The following is a 16,566-nucleotide window of genomic DNA, read 5'->3' on the forward strand; positions in this document are numbered from 1 at the left end:
TGCCAGTGAGCAGCCCAGGACCTTGGAGAATGCCTGGGCAGGTCCTGGCAGGGGCCAGTGCCAGCAGGGTGTCTGCAGCAAACCTGCACCCACCTGTAAGACACAGTAGGCCCACAGACCTCTGTAGCTTGGGAATCACCACTGCAGTTACCTGTTGCTGGTTTGGTGTCCCTATTTCAGTCCTAGTGATGGATTTGTGGTCACGTCAGAGAACTGCCCTCTGCCAAATGAAGCGGCCTCAACAAAGATCACCCCCATCCTTGGGGGACTATCCAGCAGCTGGCCCAGGCCCAAAAGACATGGCCCTAGGCCCCAAATGTCAGGTGAGCTCCTGGGGAGGCTGAGCCTCCGCTGCCAGTGCAGCAGCCCCCCTCCCGTCCCCCACCAGTCTCGCTCCCCTGCTCTCTCGCAGATGTTGCTACCGAGAATCCTCCCTGGCAAGCCACCTGCACGAGTCTCCACCTGGCACCTGTGGCCAGGGAAGCCAGCCTGGCTCACTGGCCTTGAAGTGACACTGGTCACTTTTGCTCCCAACTCTTTGTCTAGATCTGGCCCCATGCCTCCTCCAGCCCCAAGGGTCCAGCAAGTACAACCCTGATGTTTGCCCAGAGGTGGGGCTGGAGCTGGGAATATTTGGTAAGTGACACTAAGGACATGAAATGGGCAGAGCACAGAAAGGCCTGGCCGAAATGCAGACCCATGGCACTCCTTGTCCTCTGAACACAGCCTTGGACACTCCCTACCCCAGGAATGCTTCCCGGACTGAGCTGCTGCTCATGGAAATCTAGAGCTCACCTTCTGCCGGTACCTCTCCTCTTGGTGCTTCGTCCCCTCCTGAGCTGTCCTGTGCTCTCCCTGTCTTTGCGTCTAACAATCCATGGTCTGGTTTAGCTGGTCCCTGACTGACAGGACGCCCCTTTCCTTTCATGGAAAATGGAAACTTCAGAATGTCTAGATCTGAAGCTGTTTGACTCCAAAGAACCATGCTTTACTCTTGCCAGCGGGCAGTAGGGCTGTGGGTCTCCACACACAGGGGTTCCAAATCATGGTCATGTGTCACATCATCTGCTAAAGACTGCATTTTGTAGACACTCCAAGGCAGATGGTCCCACTTGAGTCAGGAAAAGACTAGATGAAGCAGCACATCTGCCTCTCACAGCCCCTTCTGGAGTTGTTTTGCCATCGTCACTGTCTGCTGGGTCAGCACGCATCAGGTGGCACTGCATTTTTATCAATGACCTTGGGACTTGTGAGATGACCTTGTGACCAACTAGCAGACAGCGAAGAAATTTTGAAAAGTATATAAGTTCACATTTATTGAGTGGTTATTATGTCACTTAATCCTCACCACAACCTTATGAGTTCAGTATAATTTGTATTTTAATTTTACCAGTGGACAAACAGAGGCACAGGGAGTTTGAGTAACTTAATAGTAAGTGGCAGCCCTGGAGACTGAGCCTAGGCAATGTGACTTTAGACTCTTTGCCCCTCCTTGCCTTCTGCTACTTCTTGATTAAGTCTAGCCATCCATCCCTTTAACACACACTAATCTCTGTCTTCATGTTCCAGGCCCTGTGCCAGATGTTGGAGTATAGCCCAAACCCAATGGATCTCAGCATGGTCCATTGCTCACTGTACTGCTATAATAGATGTCACATAATACATTTATTCCAGTATTTAATGCCAGGGGAAATTATGTTGGATGACTTTGTGTTCATGTTTCTACAGCAAGAACTATGTAATTTACCTGTTTCTCATATTGCTTTGGCCACCAGGAAGCTCATATCCAAACCAGAGCCAATCAGTTAGAGTTTGGAGTTAGCATTCCATCTTTCTGGACTTTCCCTCTGATCTGGATTTTCTATTTTGATGGCAAAAATGTCCTCTTTTAATACAACACCTTAAAACCTTAGAAGGAGACTGCATGAAAATGATGACGTCTTTGTTGTTTATTCTTAGACTCCTACAGGGAAGGCAGACCTACATGTCCCTCTTTCCCTAATTGCTAAAGTACTCCACTTGTAGAATTCCTTGAGCAGTGGCTACTAATGTTTTGAGTGGGTGTGGAGGTGGGGGGTGGGGGAGCTCAAAGCTTCTGAAAGGTGAAAGTTCAATCCATATAGGAAAAAAAAATGTCCTCAAATCACAGCCCCAGCTTTGGTGCCAGATGCACATTTGTGGAGTAGGCAGCCGGTCAGACTCTCACCTGAGTAGTTAATAAAATCTATTGCCCCTTGATGGATTTTTCCTGCAAGCTAGAATTGATCTGTCCTCTTTGTGATTTGTGAGATGGCAGGGAAACACCAGACACCATCATGGCTTGGGCCACATTTGGGGTGGGGGAGAGAGAAAAGAAAAAGAGGAAAAGAAATCCACTGCCAAGGTTTCCCTGGTGTAGACAGGGCTGGAACTGCTGGGGTCATTTTATGTGATTTATTGAAAATAAAGTGGATCTTATTAACATTTTAATAAAGAGAATCTTTTTGCACCAGGCTGGAAGTGGCCACCGGTCCCTGGTGCAATTCCATTCTCTGGCAAAGTGGAATCGGCTGGCATCCCCAGCGTGATTTGTGAGGCTGGGTCCCCACAGTCCAAAAAAAGCAAACGTGCTGCCTCCTGCGAGGGGCTCACTCTTCGCGAGGTGCTCGCCTGTATCTGCCATGCAAAGCGAGGGAGCTTTATGAAGGAATCCGTCTTGTAAAGCCATTGGTCCTGGTCATCAGCCTCTACCCAATGCTTTCGTGATGCTGCCGCTGATCTATTTGGGAAGTTGGCTGGCTGGCGAGGCACAGCCTCTCCTCAAAGCCTGGCTCCCACGGAAAATATGCTCAGTGCAGCCGCGTGCATGAATGAAAACGCCGCCGGGCGCTTCTAGTCGGGCAAAATGCAGCCGAGAACTCCGCTCGTCCTGTGCGTTCTGCTGTCCCAGGTAGGGAAGAGGAGCCGGGAAGAGGAGCCCGGGCGCTGGGCACCGGTCTCTGCATTCTGCTCGCCCAGCGCGGTTCCGGCGAGGGGGCGTTCGGGGGTCTGGGGGCTCCGGGCGCGGCAGTGAAGGCAGACCCGGGCTCGGAAGGGAGGTCATCCCCATCCTCACGGATCCTAGCGGCCCTGGCCTCCCACTCCGCCTTGCCTCTGTGTGTGTGTGTGTGTGTGTGTGTGTGTGTACGTTTCGGGAAAGAATGAGTGCGCTCCGGGTCCCTTTTTTTGCAAGCCCGGGCGACATTCTCGCCTACATCAACTGGGGTAACTTTGGTTCGCCTCCGGAGGAGGAGGCTCGTGCACTGGAGAAAGACACTTGGAAGCGACTCTAGCGAGTCGTGCTTCCCCCTGACCAGCGCCAAGCCGCCCAAGCGCCGCTTGGGTCCGGATTGTCGGCTGCCGGGCTGGAGAGGCCGAGCTGGCATCGCCGACTTCTCGGGGCTCCGGTCCCCTCGCCCAGCCCGCGGCGAGCTGGAAGGCACCTCCAGCCAGCCCAGAGCCGCAGCCCGGCTGCTGCTGTCGCTCAAAGGCGCCGGCGCTGGCCGCGCCCGCATCGGGGTCCTTTGGGTCTCAGACCCCGGGCCCGGAAGGGCCTGGGCGCGTCCCCCGCCAGGGCGCAGGCCCCAGCCCCCCGCGCCCCCATTGTCCAGCCAGCTGGAGCTCCGGCCAAGCCCAGGCGGCCGCCTCTGTTGCCTTCCCCGGGCGGGCGGGCGGGCGCAGCGCAGAGAAAAGTTCAAGCCTTGCCCACCCGGGCTGCAGCTGCCTGTTAACCCTCCCTGAGCTGCGGCGGGAGCAGGGCTTGCCGCTTAGGAGGGGACCAGGAGACAGGGCCCTCCGCAATCACAATCGCCTCTGCGTCTCCTGTCTCGGGAAGTTTTGTGTGCAGGAAAGCGGTACTCCAGCCAGGCCCGGGGGTCTGGTGGCCAAGGGGCACACCCAGCCCTACTCAGGGACCTCTGTTTTTTCAGAGCACCCCTACCCAGTCCCCAACGGCCCTGGTTGCCTCTGGGACTTAGAGTGAGCTGGCAGCCTACAAGTGGGTGGGTAAGACAAGGGCAGGGCCAGCCTGGGAGGAAGGAGTGGAAAGGTGCGCCGCGGGGTGCAGAAATGGGTGTGGAGCTTGGCAGAGGAGGAGGCCCACGGGTGCACTTGGGGCTGAGAAGGAAGCCAGGGTCCCAGCAGGGATTGGCTGGTATGAGAAGATCTAGTGCAGCTTTTAAGGGGGGACCATGATGGGTCAGTGTTGGGGTATGACTTGGGAAATGGGCCAGCCTCCCAGGAATGCAATGACCATGGAAACGACTCACAGGAGGAGTGGGTGGCTGCGGATGGCCCTGCCAGGGTGCAGAGTAGGGTGCCTGGCTGTTGAGCCACTCTCCTGCCACTGACTTCTCCCCTGGTCACTGGGTCACACTGTTCAGACTGCCCAGTTTAAGCTCCTCTTCTTCCAAGGCTTTGGTGGCTGATGTTTGTGGGCTCCCTGTAGCATTCATTCCTGCCATGGATCCTATACCTGGCTGTGTACCAGTTTTCCAGACTTCCTGGACTCTTAACTGTCCCTAAAGCTATATATTGTACATATATCCCAGTTAGCAAGGTGGCTCAGAGCATGCCTCAGACAGAGTGATTCAGAGGGTTCCTTTCTGCCATATGCTAGTGGTACCACCCTGGGCAAGTTGCTTAGCCTCTCTGAGCTTCCAGGTTCTCTGTAGTGAGATAATCTACCTTCTTCCTGGGACTGTTGGGTGGATAGGGTTGCATTCAACAGGATGCCCTAGGTAATGCATTTGCACAAGGCTGGTCACCCTGGGACACTTACCACAGCCTTATCCAGGACTTTACAGTCCTCCCCTTTTGGCTTCTTTAGAGCAAGACATTGCGTGATAGTTCCCTGAGACTAGGGGCTAGGTGCATGGTGCCCTTTGCAAAGCAGCAGGTGGATGTACTCACCCAGGGCCCTGGCTGGTGGGCTCCAAAGCCTCACTCAGTTGCTTTAGAAGGGGACTGAATCACCTGTCTAGAGGGGTTCCTTTCTCTTTGATTGTTAGGCATAATCAGCAAATGTCCACATTAGGACAGTCATTGGTATCCTGTCCTGGTGGCATAGTACCTCACAGGGAAATCTCCTTGCAATTGAGTTTGCCAGCAAAAGGTTCGAGTGCAGCACTCTGTGTGCCATACAGAGAAGCAGGGAAAGCCTTGGAAGCTTTGAGTCAACAAGCAAAAACAAAACTTTCCCGAGGCAAAGAGAAAACAGAAGAAGGGGGAAAACAATGTAATAAAGCAAATTAGTCACTCTGCCCTGGTGGTGCTCGGGCAGGCCCGTGTGTTTTTCCACCGTTGGTCTCTGAAGGCTTATTGGCTGGGCTGTAGGTTTTGGTGCTGGGCAGGGATTGAGGAGCTGGAAGCAACAATGGCTGGAAGCTGGCAAAGTTGGAAAACAGTCACCTCTTCCCTGGGGTGTTTTGGGAAAGCCCATCCCAGAAGTGGCCTCTGGAATCTCGCTCCAATAATGAATGTGAAACAAATTAAGAGGCATGAGCTAGAAATTCCACTGTAAAATGCAGTTCCTCTGGCTCCCATCGGGTAGCACTTACAAGTAACCCAAAGTCCTAACAATGCATGAGTAATCCCCCAAGAATCAGGATTTTAGGGAGTGGTTCAGGTTTGGAGAGCAGTCACTGCGGAGTGACTAAAAAACATTCATGGAATTCTGAGATTTTGAGTTAAAGTGGGGAGTTTCTCTTGGAGTCAGAATGTTGATTTTCAGGATTTTAAATGAGACTCCGCATCTTCTCGTGTTGTGTTTCAAGAGTGGTGTTGGTGTGCAGAAGCTTCCTGGTGGGGTGACAGGACTGGGAGTTGGGGAGAGCACTTACTGCCCATCCTCTGTCTTCACCACGCGGCAGCTTTGAAGATTTCAAAAGCACTGGGGAAACGGAGATGCAAGTGACCAAAGGAATCAAAGTGGCAGAGTTCACATGTCTGAACATTTTTTTTTTTTTAAAGCAAGTCCCAAAAGAGATTCAATAAACTGCAGGGCTAATATGTGATTTGGATTTGTGGAATTCTTCAGTCTATGCTGGAAGCCTCAGAGTTCTCCTAGCTGATCTCCCTTACTCTGCCCCTCCCTTCTCCCTCTTCCTATCTTTAGCCCCTGGGTTTTCCCTTAAGTAAAATCGATTTCCTTGTATAAGTATATGCTGCGTGTCACAGTGAAGTTGTCAACACACCAACGTGCCCACTAACTGCATTATCTGAAAGTATCAGCATATGGATGTGTAAATTGACCCTCAACCTGAAGTTCTCTCCGTAGGTGAAAGCATGGCTAGGTTCTTGAAGACATTCTTCTTTTCTTTCCTCCCCAAAGTACAGTTGTTTGGGGGAGTTCAGATAATTTGTATTTTGTGAGAGATAAGAAAAAAATAAACTATGGATTCAATTCACACCTGTGTGAAAGTCATCATCTAAATAGCCCAAAGAATTTTAGTGCGCGCACGTGTGTGTGTGCGTGCACGGGTGTTTTGATTTTGTTTTAATACCTGTTGAAAATTTTCTCCAGAAGAGGGCTCCATCCACAGCATTTCAAAATTCTGAATCTACAGTTTATATTTTAAAGAACTTCACGTAGCAGCTCCATCAAAATAAAACTATTCTCCTTTTTCCGGATTATTTGCCATAAACTCCCCCAGATGAGAAGTCCTGTCATTTTCCACTGGGCGCCTTCCCTTCCTTCTTTCCTTTTCCCTAGGATGGTTGGCTGTGTTCTATTGGCCCTTCAATGCTGCATCTCCTTAGAGCATTAGAGCTGGGAGATTTCAAAGACCTTTGTAGACAATGCAGTGTGAAATGTGAGGAAGTTCTGAGATTTCCTGGCATTTGGCTTTGGTTGGATCTGGTTTTATTCCTTGAGCAGCACAGAGACAGGCACAGCTCTCCCTGTGAAGGAGACAATCTTCCCCAGTCGGTTACTACCCAGGAGAGGGAGTCCTGAGCCAGGGCGCCAGGAAATACCTGTCTGTCATCCAATTACAATAATCAGTTAGACAGAATCGAATCAAGTGACCAGTGGTTTGGGCCTTGTTTCCATTTAGCTGTCAGCAAGGTGTCCACACGCCTGCAAGAATCTGGCCTCCCGAGGGACACTGCCAATACAATTTCCAGTGGCCTGTCTCCTCCATAGACACAGGGACTGGCTGAACATAGGGTTCCTTGCACCTTCAGTAGGCAATGATGGTGGCCATATCCTAGGGTTAGGGAAGGAGGAGACCCACTTCCAACCTGAAGTGCCAACCCAGCAGGACTGTGAGTGTGGCCACCCTTTGGCTTAGCAGAGGGGCCTTCAGTCTCTGCTTGCTGCAAATCTATCTCAACTCTGCAACTCTGACTTCTGGGCAGAGGTTGCAGAGTAGTGGTCACAGGTCAATTTTAGCCCATGGAGGTATCTTACTTGAAAAGTAGGAAATTATACATTAAAACAAAGCAAGACAAAACAAAATACTCCAGGTCTCTCACACTTCTTAACCAGTCAGGAGGTCAGGCAGCCCTAGGGCTGCGCTCCCACAGGGCCTTATGGGGCTGGAGCTTCTGCCCCCTTTAGGCAGAACATGCCTCTGTATTTTGCACAGTCCCCACCACTCCCAAGGACCCTGGCCCGCTGTACTCACTGAATTTGCCCACTTGAACCTATTGCCATTTGAGTTTGGACCTCTACTTTCATAAGTGATGAGGCTTGATCGAATTGATGCAGTTAAATTCTCAGTGATAGATTCTTTGAAAGGAAGGGGCTGGACTCCTTTCAGTTCCTGTGATTGAACTACATTGATGTGTGCTTTGGAAGAACACAGCCAAGAGACTGCCCTTTCCCTGGGACTAATAGCACCAGGCCATTGCTTCTCATGCAATAGTTACCCATGGACAAGCGACACTCTGCAGCTTGGGGTCAGTGCAAGCCCTGGGGCATTAGAGGGTTGCCAGCAGTGGAGGGACCTTGGGGATGATGTGATATAGAGGCCCTCCTGCCCACTGTATAGTGTTCTACCAAGAGCATGGCTACCCGTGGGGCATGGTGACACCCTGGCATTGTCATTGCAAGAGTGTGGCTTACCACATGATGGGCTTAATCAGAACTTCACAGGAACTTAGTCTGCTTAGCCTTGCAGGGGCCATGGTAGGACTGAACTATACACAGCATTTGTCACTGCAGGAGGATGTTTCATCATAGCTTTGTCACCTAGCACTCTTATGCACAGGGTGCTGTCACCTCCAGTGTGTTCCTGTGATGTTTTTGTATCTGTTGTTAAGTTAGCACATGCTGTGGTTCCACTGACAGCCTTAATGCTGCAATTAATGCTCTTTGGCTTTATAAACACTGGACTAATCTGTCTGCCTCATCCATTCCAGCAGGTGAGCCCCAGATAACACTTGTTTTCCACGCTACAGGCCCCAAAGATCAGGGCAAATGGATCTGCATGCACATCCAGAAAAAGGTGATTGTTTTTCTGCTGCTAGTTGCCAACAGAAGTCAAATTCTTGAAAATTAATATTAGCAACAGGCACGTTTTGACATGTTATGTCTCATTTCAAAGACACCAAGGAGTGTCCCCTGGTCTGCTGCAGAGGCACAAAGACCCTGTGTCTCCAGGCTGACTCAGGACGGGCTGGGGTGGAGGGTGGCAGCTGCTCAGCTGACAGCAGCCTGCCACATGCCTGGGCAGGGCCCGGAAATGAGCTCAGCCTCTGCAGGAGCCTGGGGACCTTCAGAGGAATGTGGCAGCCTTCATCTCTGCCTCGCAGGGCCTGTAGGCCAGTGTCTCTTGCCTCCGAGGTGGGAGGGAACTGCTTCTCCATGCTGTATGCTGCTGGAAGGAGAAGATGGCTACAAACGCCTGAAGCTTGAGTTTCTGTGACAATCTCTCTGTCCCTCCGAGGGTGGATGCAGGGGTCTGCAGGAAGTTGCTGGACCCCAGCCCAGAACCAGTATCTGAGTTAGGCCAAAAGGTTCAGCCTTCACTGCCATGGCTGTGGGACACCTGGGGTCATCTAATGCAGAGGCTGAAAGTCATGGCCTGGGGCTGGTCCCTGCCTGCAGCCTGTTTTTATAAATAGTCCCACCGGATCAGAGCCACACCCATTCGTTTATATAATTGTTATGGCTGCTTTGTGCCTAACAACACAGTGAGACTGTCTGGCCCCCAAAGCTTAAAATATTTACTATCTGGACCTTTACAGAAAAACTTAGCTGGCCCCTGGTCTAACTCAAAATTACAATCAAACAGGCTATAGGAAGATTTATCAAAGGGGTGGGTTAGGGGTTCAGCCCTTGGGGATTGTCCCTTCCTGGCCCCAGCACACAAGCAACTTGACTTCAGAGAAATTCAGACCATAAGGCTTCAATAAATCTCGATGATATTTGTGGAGGACCTACTATGTTCCAGGTACCATCAGTGTGTTCAGGGTCCAGCTGCTGATAAGGCAGACTCAGTCTCTCCTCTCTTGGGGCTCAGCCTGGCAGGGGGATCAATATCAATTAATGAATAATTTAAAACCAAGACAACCGCTGCGGAGGCAGGAAACGCTGGTGCGAGGCCGCGCATTCTGCGTGTTGGGCTTGTCTGCTCTTTGTCTTTCCCCCCGACTGAACATACGCTCTGTGTGGCATGTTGTCTAAATTGTTCACTTCTGTATCCCCAGGGCCCAGAACAGTGCCTGGCAAATGATGGGCACTGAGCTTACTCGAGCAAATGAGTGAACATAGGAAAGGCATCAGATCCAGACGAAGGGCCCAGACACTTCTCTGATACACTGATGGGATGTACAGACAGGGGCCCAATCCGGGGTGGGGGGTGGGGGAGGGGCCCTCAGGCAGAAGCACAGGCTGGGTGAGGAGACAGCTCAACCCAGGGAATCGTGTGAGGGGTGGCCCGAGGTGCTAGGTCTCTGTTGGCCACTGCAAGGACTTTGGTGTTGTCCCAGAGTGATGGACACCCATTGAAGGCCACAGCGGGAGGGTGTAGAGTGACATGATCCAATTTCCACTTTGAAAAGGTCACCCAGGTTACAATGCAGCCAATGGGTTGGAATAAGAGTATCAATAGAAGGGAGAAGCCAGCCTAGGCCTTAGCTGGAGTCTAGGGGAGCCTAGACTCTGCAGTGACGGTGCAGCTGGGCAGAAGCATCCTGCCAGGCCATGGGAGATGTTTAGTGGAGCCCCTGCCAGGGCTAGAGCGTAGCTGGTTTGAAGATGGGAGGGGATGGTGAGGAGGCCCTCAGGATGCTTGAATCTGGCTCTTCCACTTGGAAGGAGGCTGGAGCCACTTACCCAAGTAAGCAGCCCAGGTGGGCTGAGGGCCTGTGAGAGTGTTCGCCAGGCTCCTGGGAGAGGCCTGTAGTCAACAGAACCAGTTTATGCCTGCATCCAGATGGGTACTCTGGGGGCCTGAAAATGCCCTTGCCCAGACTGACCTATGCACAGCCTCTGTAATTAACCAATCTCAGAGACTTTTCATGCAAAATATATTTGAGAGAAACATTGCCAAGCCCTTTAATCGTTTCTTGAACATTCAATCAGCAGCACTGGAAATATTTCTTACATGAAGCAAATAATGATCCACTGCTTTCCGCAATCACTTTGTGAATGCTAACAAGCCTTCCTCTCAGGGTGCTGGGGACAGTGTTGCTGACATGTACACTTCTGAGCCTGGTAGCAGAATATTGAACTGGGTGCCAGGCAGAGGTGTGCTGGCAAATGTTCAACAACCAGCTCTCTCTCTAGAAAACAAAACCACACCAAACCCAAACCAAGACACAACCACATGACTCGTCGTGTTTGCCAATTTCTATGGTGTAAATGCTCCTGCTGGGGGCAATTGAAACCTACTAACCTAAAAATTCCCTAATATTTTAACAATGTACTCTTGCAAATTGGTACTAACTGGCCGCTTCACACCATGAATGGTTGGCCCCTCTTTCCAGCCTGCCTCTCACCCACACTGTGACCTCCACAGAGCAGCTTTAGTGATCTCATCTGCAAAATGGACCAGCTTATCTTGAGGTTCAGATGGATAAAGGGGTTAAGGTGCAGAGAGACCTAATATGCTGGGTTTATGCTCACAGGTGACCAAGGTCATGATCACCTTCAGGGAAATGGGTTCTCTCTCAGGATTCCACGGCTATGCGGTGGGCCCCCATGAAAACTCAGTCACTGAATGAAGTTTCATGTGTGAAAACAGAGGGTGCAACTTAGTTGCCTTCATGGGTATTGTGCATATTTTGCAGTTAGTTAATAGTATCATTGCGTTCCATGGTCCCACAGATTCTGAACTTGTCTATCCTGCTCTCCTGTGCTGTTCCTCTTCTTTTCTCCCTATTTCCTCCAGGAAGTGATTTACTGAGTACCATATTTCAGGCTCTCCACCAGCTATTTTAGACTTGGAGAGATGGGTACTGTGGTCTCCTTTCAGCAGGTAAAGAAGCTGGGGAGCTAAAGGAACTGGCCTCAGATCACAGAAGGAGCAAGTGTGGTCAGGGATGTGAACCCCGTCATGGGTGTGGACAGATTGTCCCCGATGTTTCAGTCCTTCACTCAACCCTCACAGAGGCCCTTAGGGGACGCAGAGGTAACACAGTGGACAGGATCCCTGCTACCCTGGTGCTCATAGCCTGGTAAGAAGCAAGGAAATAAATAGTTGAAATAATTATAAATTCAGTAATTGTTACAACAGCAAATAGTAGTTGCTGAACTAGATGGAAGGAAGGAGCTGGTGAGACCTCATTCCCTTCTCTCCATCTCTCTTTCCCCAATTTTGAATACCCACCAGGCACCAAGAATGGTGCTCTGTGGGAATCCATGGACGAACCCAACAGCCCTGCCCTTGGCCAGGAGTGAGTGCAGCAGAGTCGGGCTCCGCGGGGATGCAGAGGGGGGCTGCTTGGCAGAGCTGGGAGACTCCAGCCTTGAGAAGTGAGCTTGATTCCCAGCCCAGCCATTTGCATGCAGTGTGGCCTCCCTTAAGTGACCTCACTTCCCCCCTGCTGTTCCCTCCTATGTTTAAACAAGTAAGAAGGGGAGGGCAGGATTTTGTGAGGACTGAGTAAAAGTGAGCGACTGACATCTGCTAGGTGCCGAAGACACGTTGGTTGTGTTAACTTGCCCACACTGTGCTCCCAGGAAATTGAGAGTCTGAAGTTGTCCTCAGGCCCTGCCTTTAGGATCTGACTAACTCAAGAGACAAGATGACTTTGTGTTTGAATGTGCACAGACATTAAAAAAGAAGTTTGTTCTCTTGGGAAGTTCCCTTATGGGTAGGTCCCCAAAGATTGTTGTGGTGGGGACTTTGTGCCTCAGCAAATCATTAGATCTGGTGAGGTCTTATCTTCTGGATGTATTTGCCCAGTGGCTGGTTCTAGGGACTTTATTAGGGCACTCTGTGTCTGTGCGTGCATGCATGCAAGTACATGTGTATATACTATGGCCTTAAGAACTTATTAATATTATTTAAAAGACCCCAGTAACTAGGATTCACTGCGGCTGCTAGGTAACAGTTGCACACATCATCTCAAATCCTCACTACAGCTAAGGGGTCACTATCCTTATCTCAATTTTGTAGGTGATAAGAAGATGTGAGTGTCTGAGTCATTTGTCCAAGGTCACTCAGCCATGAGGACTGGGACCAGGGTTTGACCCCAGTGCTGTCCATTTGCCTCTACATTTTGGCAGTGTGTGGATGCTATCTGTCCATGCCTGCCTGCCGAATACCAAGTGCCAATGTCTCAGCACCTGCCCCTCCCTACTTACCTAACAATTCTCTTGTAGTCAATGTGGCAGCTTGGGATAGCCTCAGTTTTTGAGTTTCTGGGCTTTCAATCTTTTTTTGTGAGTGTGGTGCCACGGATGAATCCTAGGGCCTTGTGTATGCCAGGCAAGCCTTCTACCACTGAGCCACGGCCCCGGCCCCAAGTTCCCGATCTCTAAAGGAGGACCTGGGCCCTGGCCCTTCTGCCTGGGTAAATGGTTGCAGCCTTCAGAAATGCATTAGCCCAGGGTCTTTGTGTTCTTTGTCTTGGAGTCTGCTTGTGACCAACAACCCACCCACACTGGGTGTTGACCCTAGCAAGAACAGCTATCTCAGGTAAGAGTGGCTGCAGGGGCCAGGACCCAGAGTGGGCGTAGCTCTTCTGTAGCTACAAACCCACAGGCAATTCCTGCAGTCACCTGCCCAGCACAGTGCCCAGCTTCTGGGTAGTGCTCTCCCCAGGGTGTGGAGGAGCTTGACATCTAGGCCAGTGCTTCCTGCAGTCTGCTGTTTGTAGGTTCTGACTGCTTTCCTGGTCCATAAGAAGAGAGGAATGTACAGCCTGTGACCATATTGAGACACACGCATCTATGGTGCATTGCTACAGGATTGAATCTAACTTGAAATTTCTTTCTTTTTTTTTTTTTTAATTTAAGTGCCTTCAGTCAGGGCAGCTGTTCACCTGCAGACAGCTGTTCACCCAGCACCGTGGCACATGCTGGCCACAGAGCTGCAGAACTTTCTCCACCCTTGTGGAGTCCATTCCCATGGTGGACACTCTCCTCGTGCCCACTCCCCATGGTCCCATGTGCCAGGTCCTCCCGTGGTGGCCTTGCCTTTGCACCTCTCAGGATGATCACATCTGTGCACCAGCTCTGTTCATTCCATATTCGGCTGAGGCATTCATTGAACAACTATTCCGCAAAAAAGCAGTAACTACCCCAGGAAGGCAGCAGTAGTTTCCTGATGGCCCTCATGGAGCCTACATTCTAACAGGGGAAAGGCAGAAACAAGAAGTAAATATGATTTTTTTTTTTTTTGCAGTGACAGTGCTATGAGACAACTTTCAAATGAGATAGAAAGTTGTCCTGAGCGTGCCCATCACCCTGCCTTAGGATGTTTGTTTTGATACAATGGCCTTCCTACCTCTTAGGAAATGCCCTGCCATTTGTGAAATGAAGCTGTCAATAAATAGAGAACATTTTTGTCCTTAATTATGAAGTGGTGTTGGTCAACCTTTGCCCATTCTTTATTTTTTGTTGTTGTAATTTTCCTCTTGGAAATCCCGTGATTTAAACCAGGGGTCGGTCATCGTTTTGCAAAGGGCTGTATGATAAATACATTGCCATTCTTGCCACCACAGACATACATAAGTAGATGGGTCATGCTCGGTTCCAATAACACTTTATTTAAAAAAGTAGCTGGAGCTGGATTTGGCCCTTATACTATCATTTGCTGACCCCTGATCTAAACCATCGGCCACCTCACCAGCTGGACAAATAGGATAAGGAAGGATAGGGCTGAGGCCAGGAGAGGAGACTGACATCATCTCTGGCCTTTGTTGCCATGAGCATTGTTATTACTTTGTGGTCACCTATCACTGGATTGTTTGTATTCACTTCAAGCAAAGGATGTTGGTAGTTAACTAGAGACAATAGTTTTGAGACCAGCTCTAAACTATGTCAAAATTTAGCTTTTGGAGTAATTAACTGGCCTGTAACTCTTAAGGTTTTCTTGATCCCCAAAGGTATTTGGGTCAGGCCCTGCACCTTGGGTTGTGTTCCCACAGGCAGTGTTGGAGAAAAGCTTGAGCACTGGGGGCTCACTTGAAGATGGTCCCTAAGCCTGGAAGTGAGCGAGTGGAGAGTGAGACAGAAAAAAGGGAAGCCAATAAGTCAATAAAGAACGTGTCATTGGGCTGGCTACTGTCCTGAGGCCCACTGTCACTGGGGCCCATGGAAGAACGGCTCCAAACCCATTTTAGAATGGTCCCTCTGCAGGACAGTGGCTCGGGTCTGTATAACCAGTCCCATCTTCTGTTGCTCGGGGGTGACCCCTGCCACCATTGGCTCTCCTAGGTTTCCTTTGCTGTCATGGAGAGAAACATGGCTTTGGAGGGTCACTGAGCAGAGAAATGGAGAGGCACAGAGTGTGCTTAGACTGCCAGGATATGCCCTGGGCAGGGGTGAGACACGGTTGGCCACTGTTATGGGTGTTAGAAAGGTCCTCAGCAGAGCCAACGACAACAGAAGGGGTTGTGGTGGTACCTGGGGTTTTAAACCTTCCAGTTTGGGTCAAGCACCTAACTGCAGATGTTCTCTTTCCTACTAGATGGTTCCACTATGACAAAGCCCTGGAATGCCACCTGAGGGCTTCATCTCTGGCATGGGCTATATTCCCATTACTTTTTAATAATTAACAAATAAGTCAAGATCAGAGGAATATACTATGGGTATTTGGGGGACAGCATATGGGAGAAAAGTGGAACGTCCGAGCAGTTCCCCTCATTCACTCCTTCCGCCTTTCATCGACAGACATGGCTGAGCCCACTGGGTGCAGACACCCCTCTGGGTACTGGGAATACAGAAGGGAGCAGCATGGACCCAGCAGCTGCCCTGGCATGCTTCCAGCCGGGAACAGACAATAGCAAACATGGACAGGGAGACGTGCTGCGTCAGGTCAGGAGGGCCCCAGCCCTGGCCTATGCTGCCTGTTGGTGGGAATGATATCCAGGGCAGAGATGATTCGCCCTCTCCCATCCTTATGATCACCCCACGCAGCTGATTTTTACAATGAGATTCTGATCTTGAGGAAGATCGGAATGTTGCTTGGCAAATGGGTGTTGGCCAGCTGGAGCCAATGCAGCCTCATGCCCAATTCAGTGCGCTTCTTGAGGCTTAGTTTAATCCTCCTAGAATAATTCTGAATTGTTGTTGTTGATTTAATTCGTCTGGAATAATTCTGAATTGTTATTGTTGACACACAATAGAGTTGAATTTTACTCAAAGGTTGGGTTATAAAGTCAGGGTTTAAGGCATACAGTTGTCATTAACCTTGAAATCTTTTAAGTTGCCCATTAAAGTGCGATATGCATGGTTTTGTGTATGCAACCCTCTGCTGTAATCAATATGGAAAAATGTTTAATGCATGTAGCAATGCACACTGTATAATAAAGAATATATGCAAGATATAATTTTACAGCACTTAATTGCAGTATTTACATTGTTCTTTTTCCTTCTCTTTTTTTGGTGGCAGAACTGGATTTACATTAGTTAAATGTGCATATGATAAAACTTCATTGTACTCATTTGTGCTGGGCTCCTAATCGTTCATTCCCTGCCAGGCTGTGCACTAAGGAGAGCGAGAGCTATTTCCTATTTCCTCTATTGTGTTCTACTCCTCTTTGGATTCCCACTATGGGTCAGATGCTTTAGGACAGGGAACTGCAACATAGTATTTCCAGTATAGTAATGGTGGCTGGTGTCTGTGTGGTGCTGCCCAGGAGTGAGTTCCTATCCCAATACTCTGATGTATTAATTGGCATGCCTAGTACCCATAAGGATTCTGGGGGGTATCTGCTGATTCTAATTTTGTTTCACAAATGGAGAAACTCTAGGAGACCGGATATAGATCACACAGCTTTGAAGCTTTGGGGATTAGATTGAAAACTCAGATGATTCCAGATACAAAAGGGCACATGTTGTATGATTCCATGACACAGGCAAAGCCATAGAGGCAGAAAGCAGACTAGTAGCTGCCTGGGGTTGATGCAGGGGTGAAAACAGTGGGGGTG

General features: G+C 50.0%; 1 protein-coding gene across 1 annotated transcript in view; it reads left to right on the forward strand.

Annotated features, from left to right (window-relative positions):
* Window positions 1–2,761: 2,761 nt before the first annotated feature.
* The window catches only part of Cdh13 (cadherin 13), a 487,128-nt gene continuing 473,323 nt past the window's right edge, over window positions 2,762–16,566 (forward strand). The window contains exon 1 of the mRNA XM_077792829.1: window positions 2,762–2,929. Coding sequence (XP_077648955.1) covers window positions 2,885–2,929 — 45 coding nt within the window. The 5' untranslated portion in view covers window positions 2,762–2,884. The remainder of the gene's footprint in view (window positions 2,930–16,566) is intronic.

This window comes from Urocitellus parryii, chromosome 15, assembly GCF_045843805.1.
Source record: "Urocitellus parryii isolate mUroPar1 chromosome 15, mUroPar1.hap1, whole genome shotgun sequence".
NCBI lineage: Eukaryota > Metazoa > Chordata > Mammalia > Rodentia > Sciuridae > Urocitellus > Urocitellus parryii.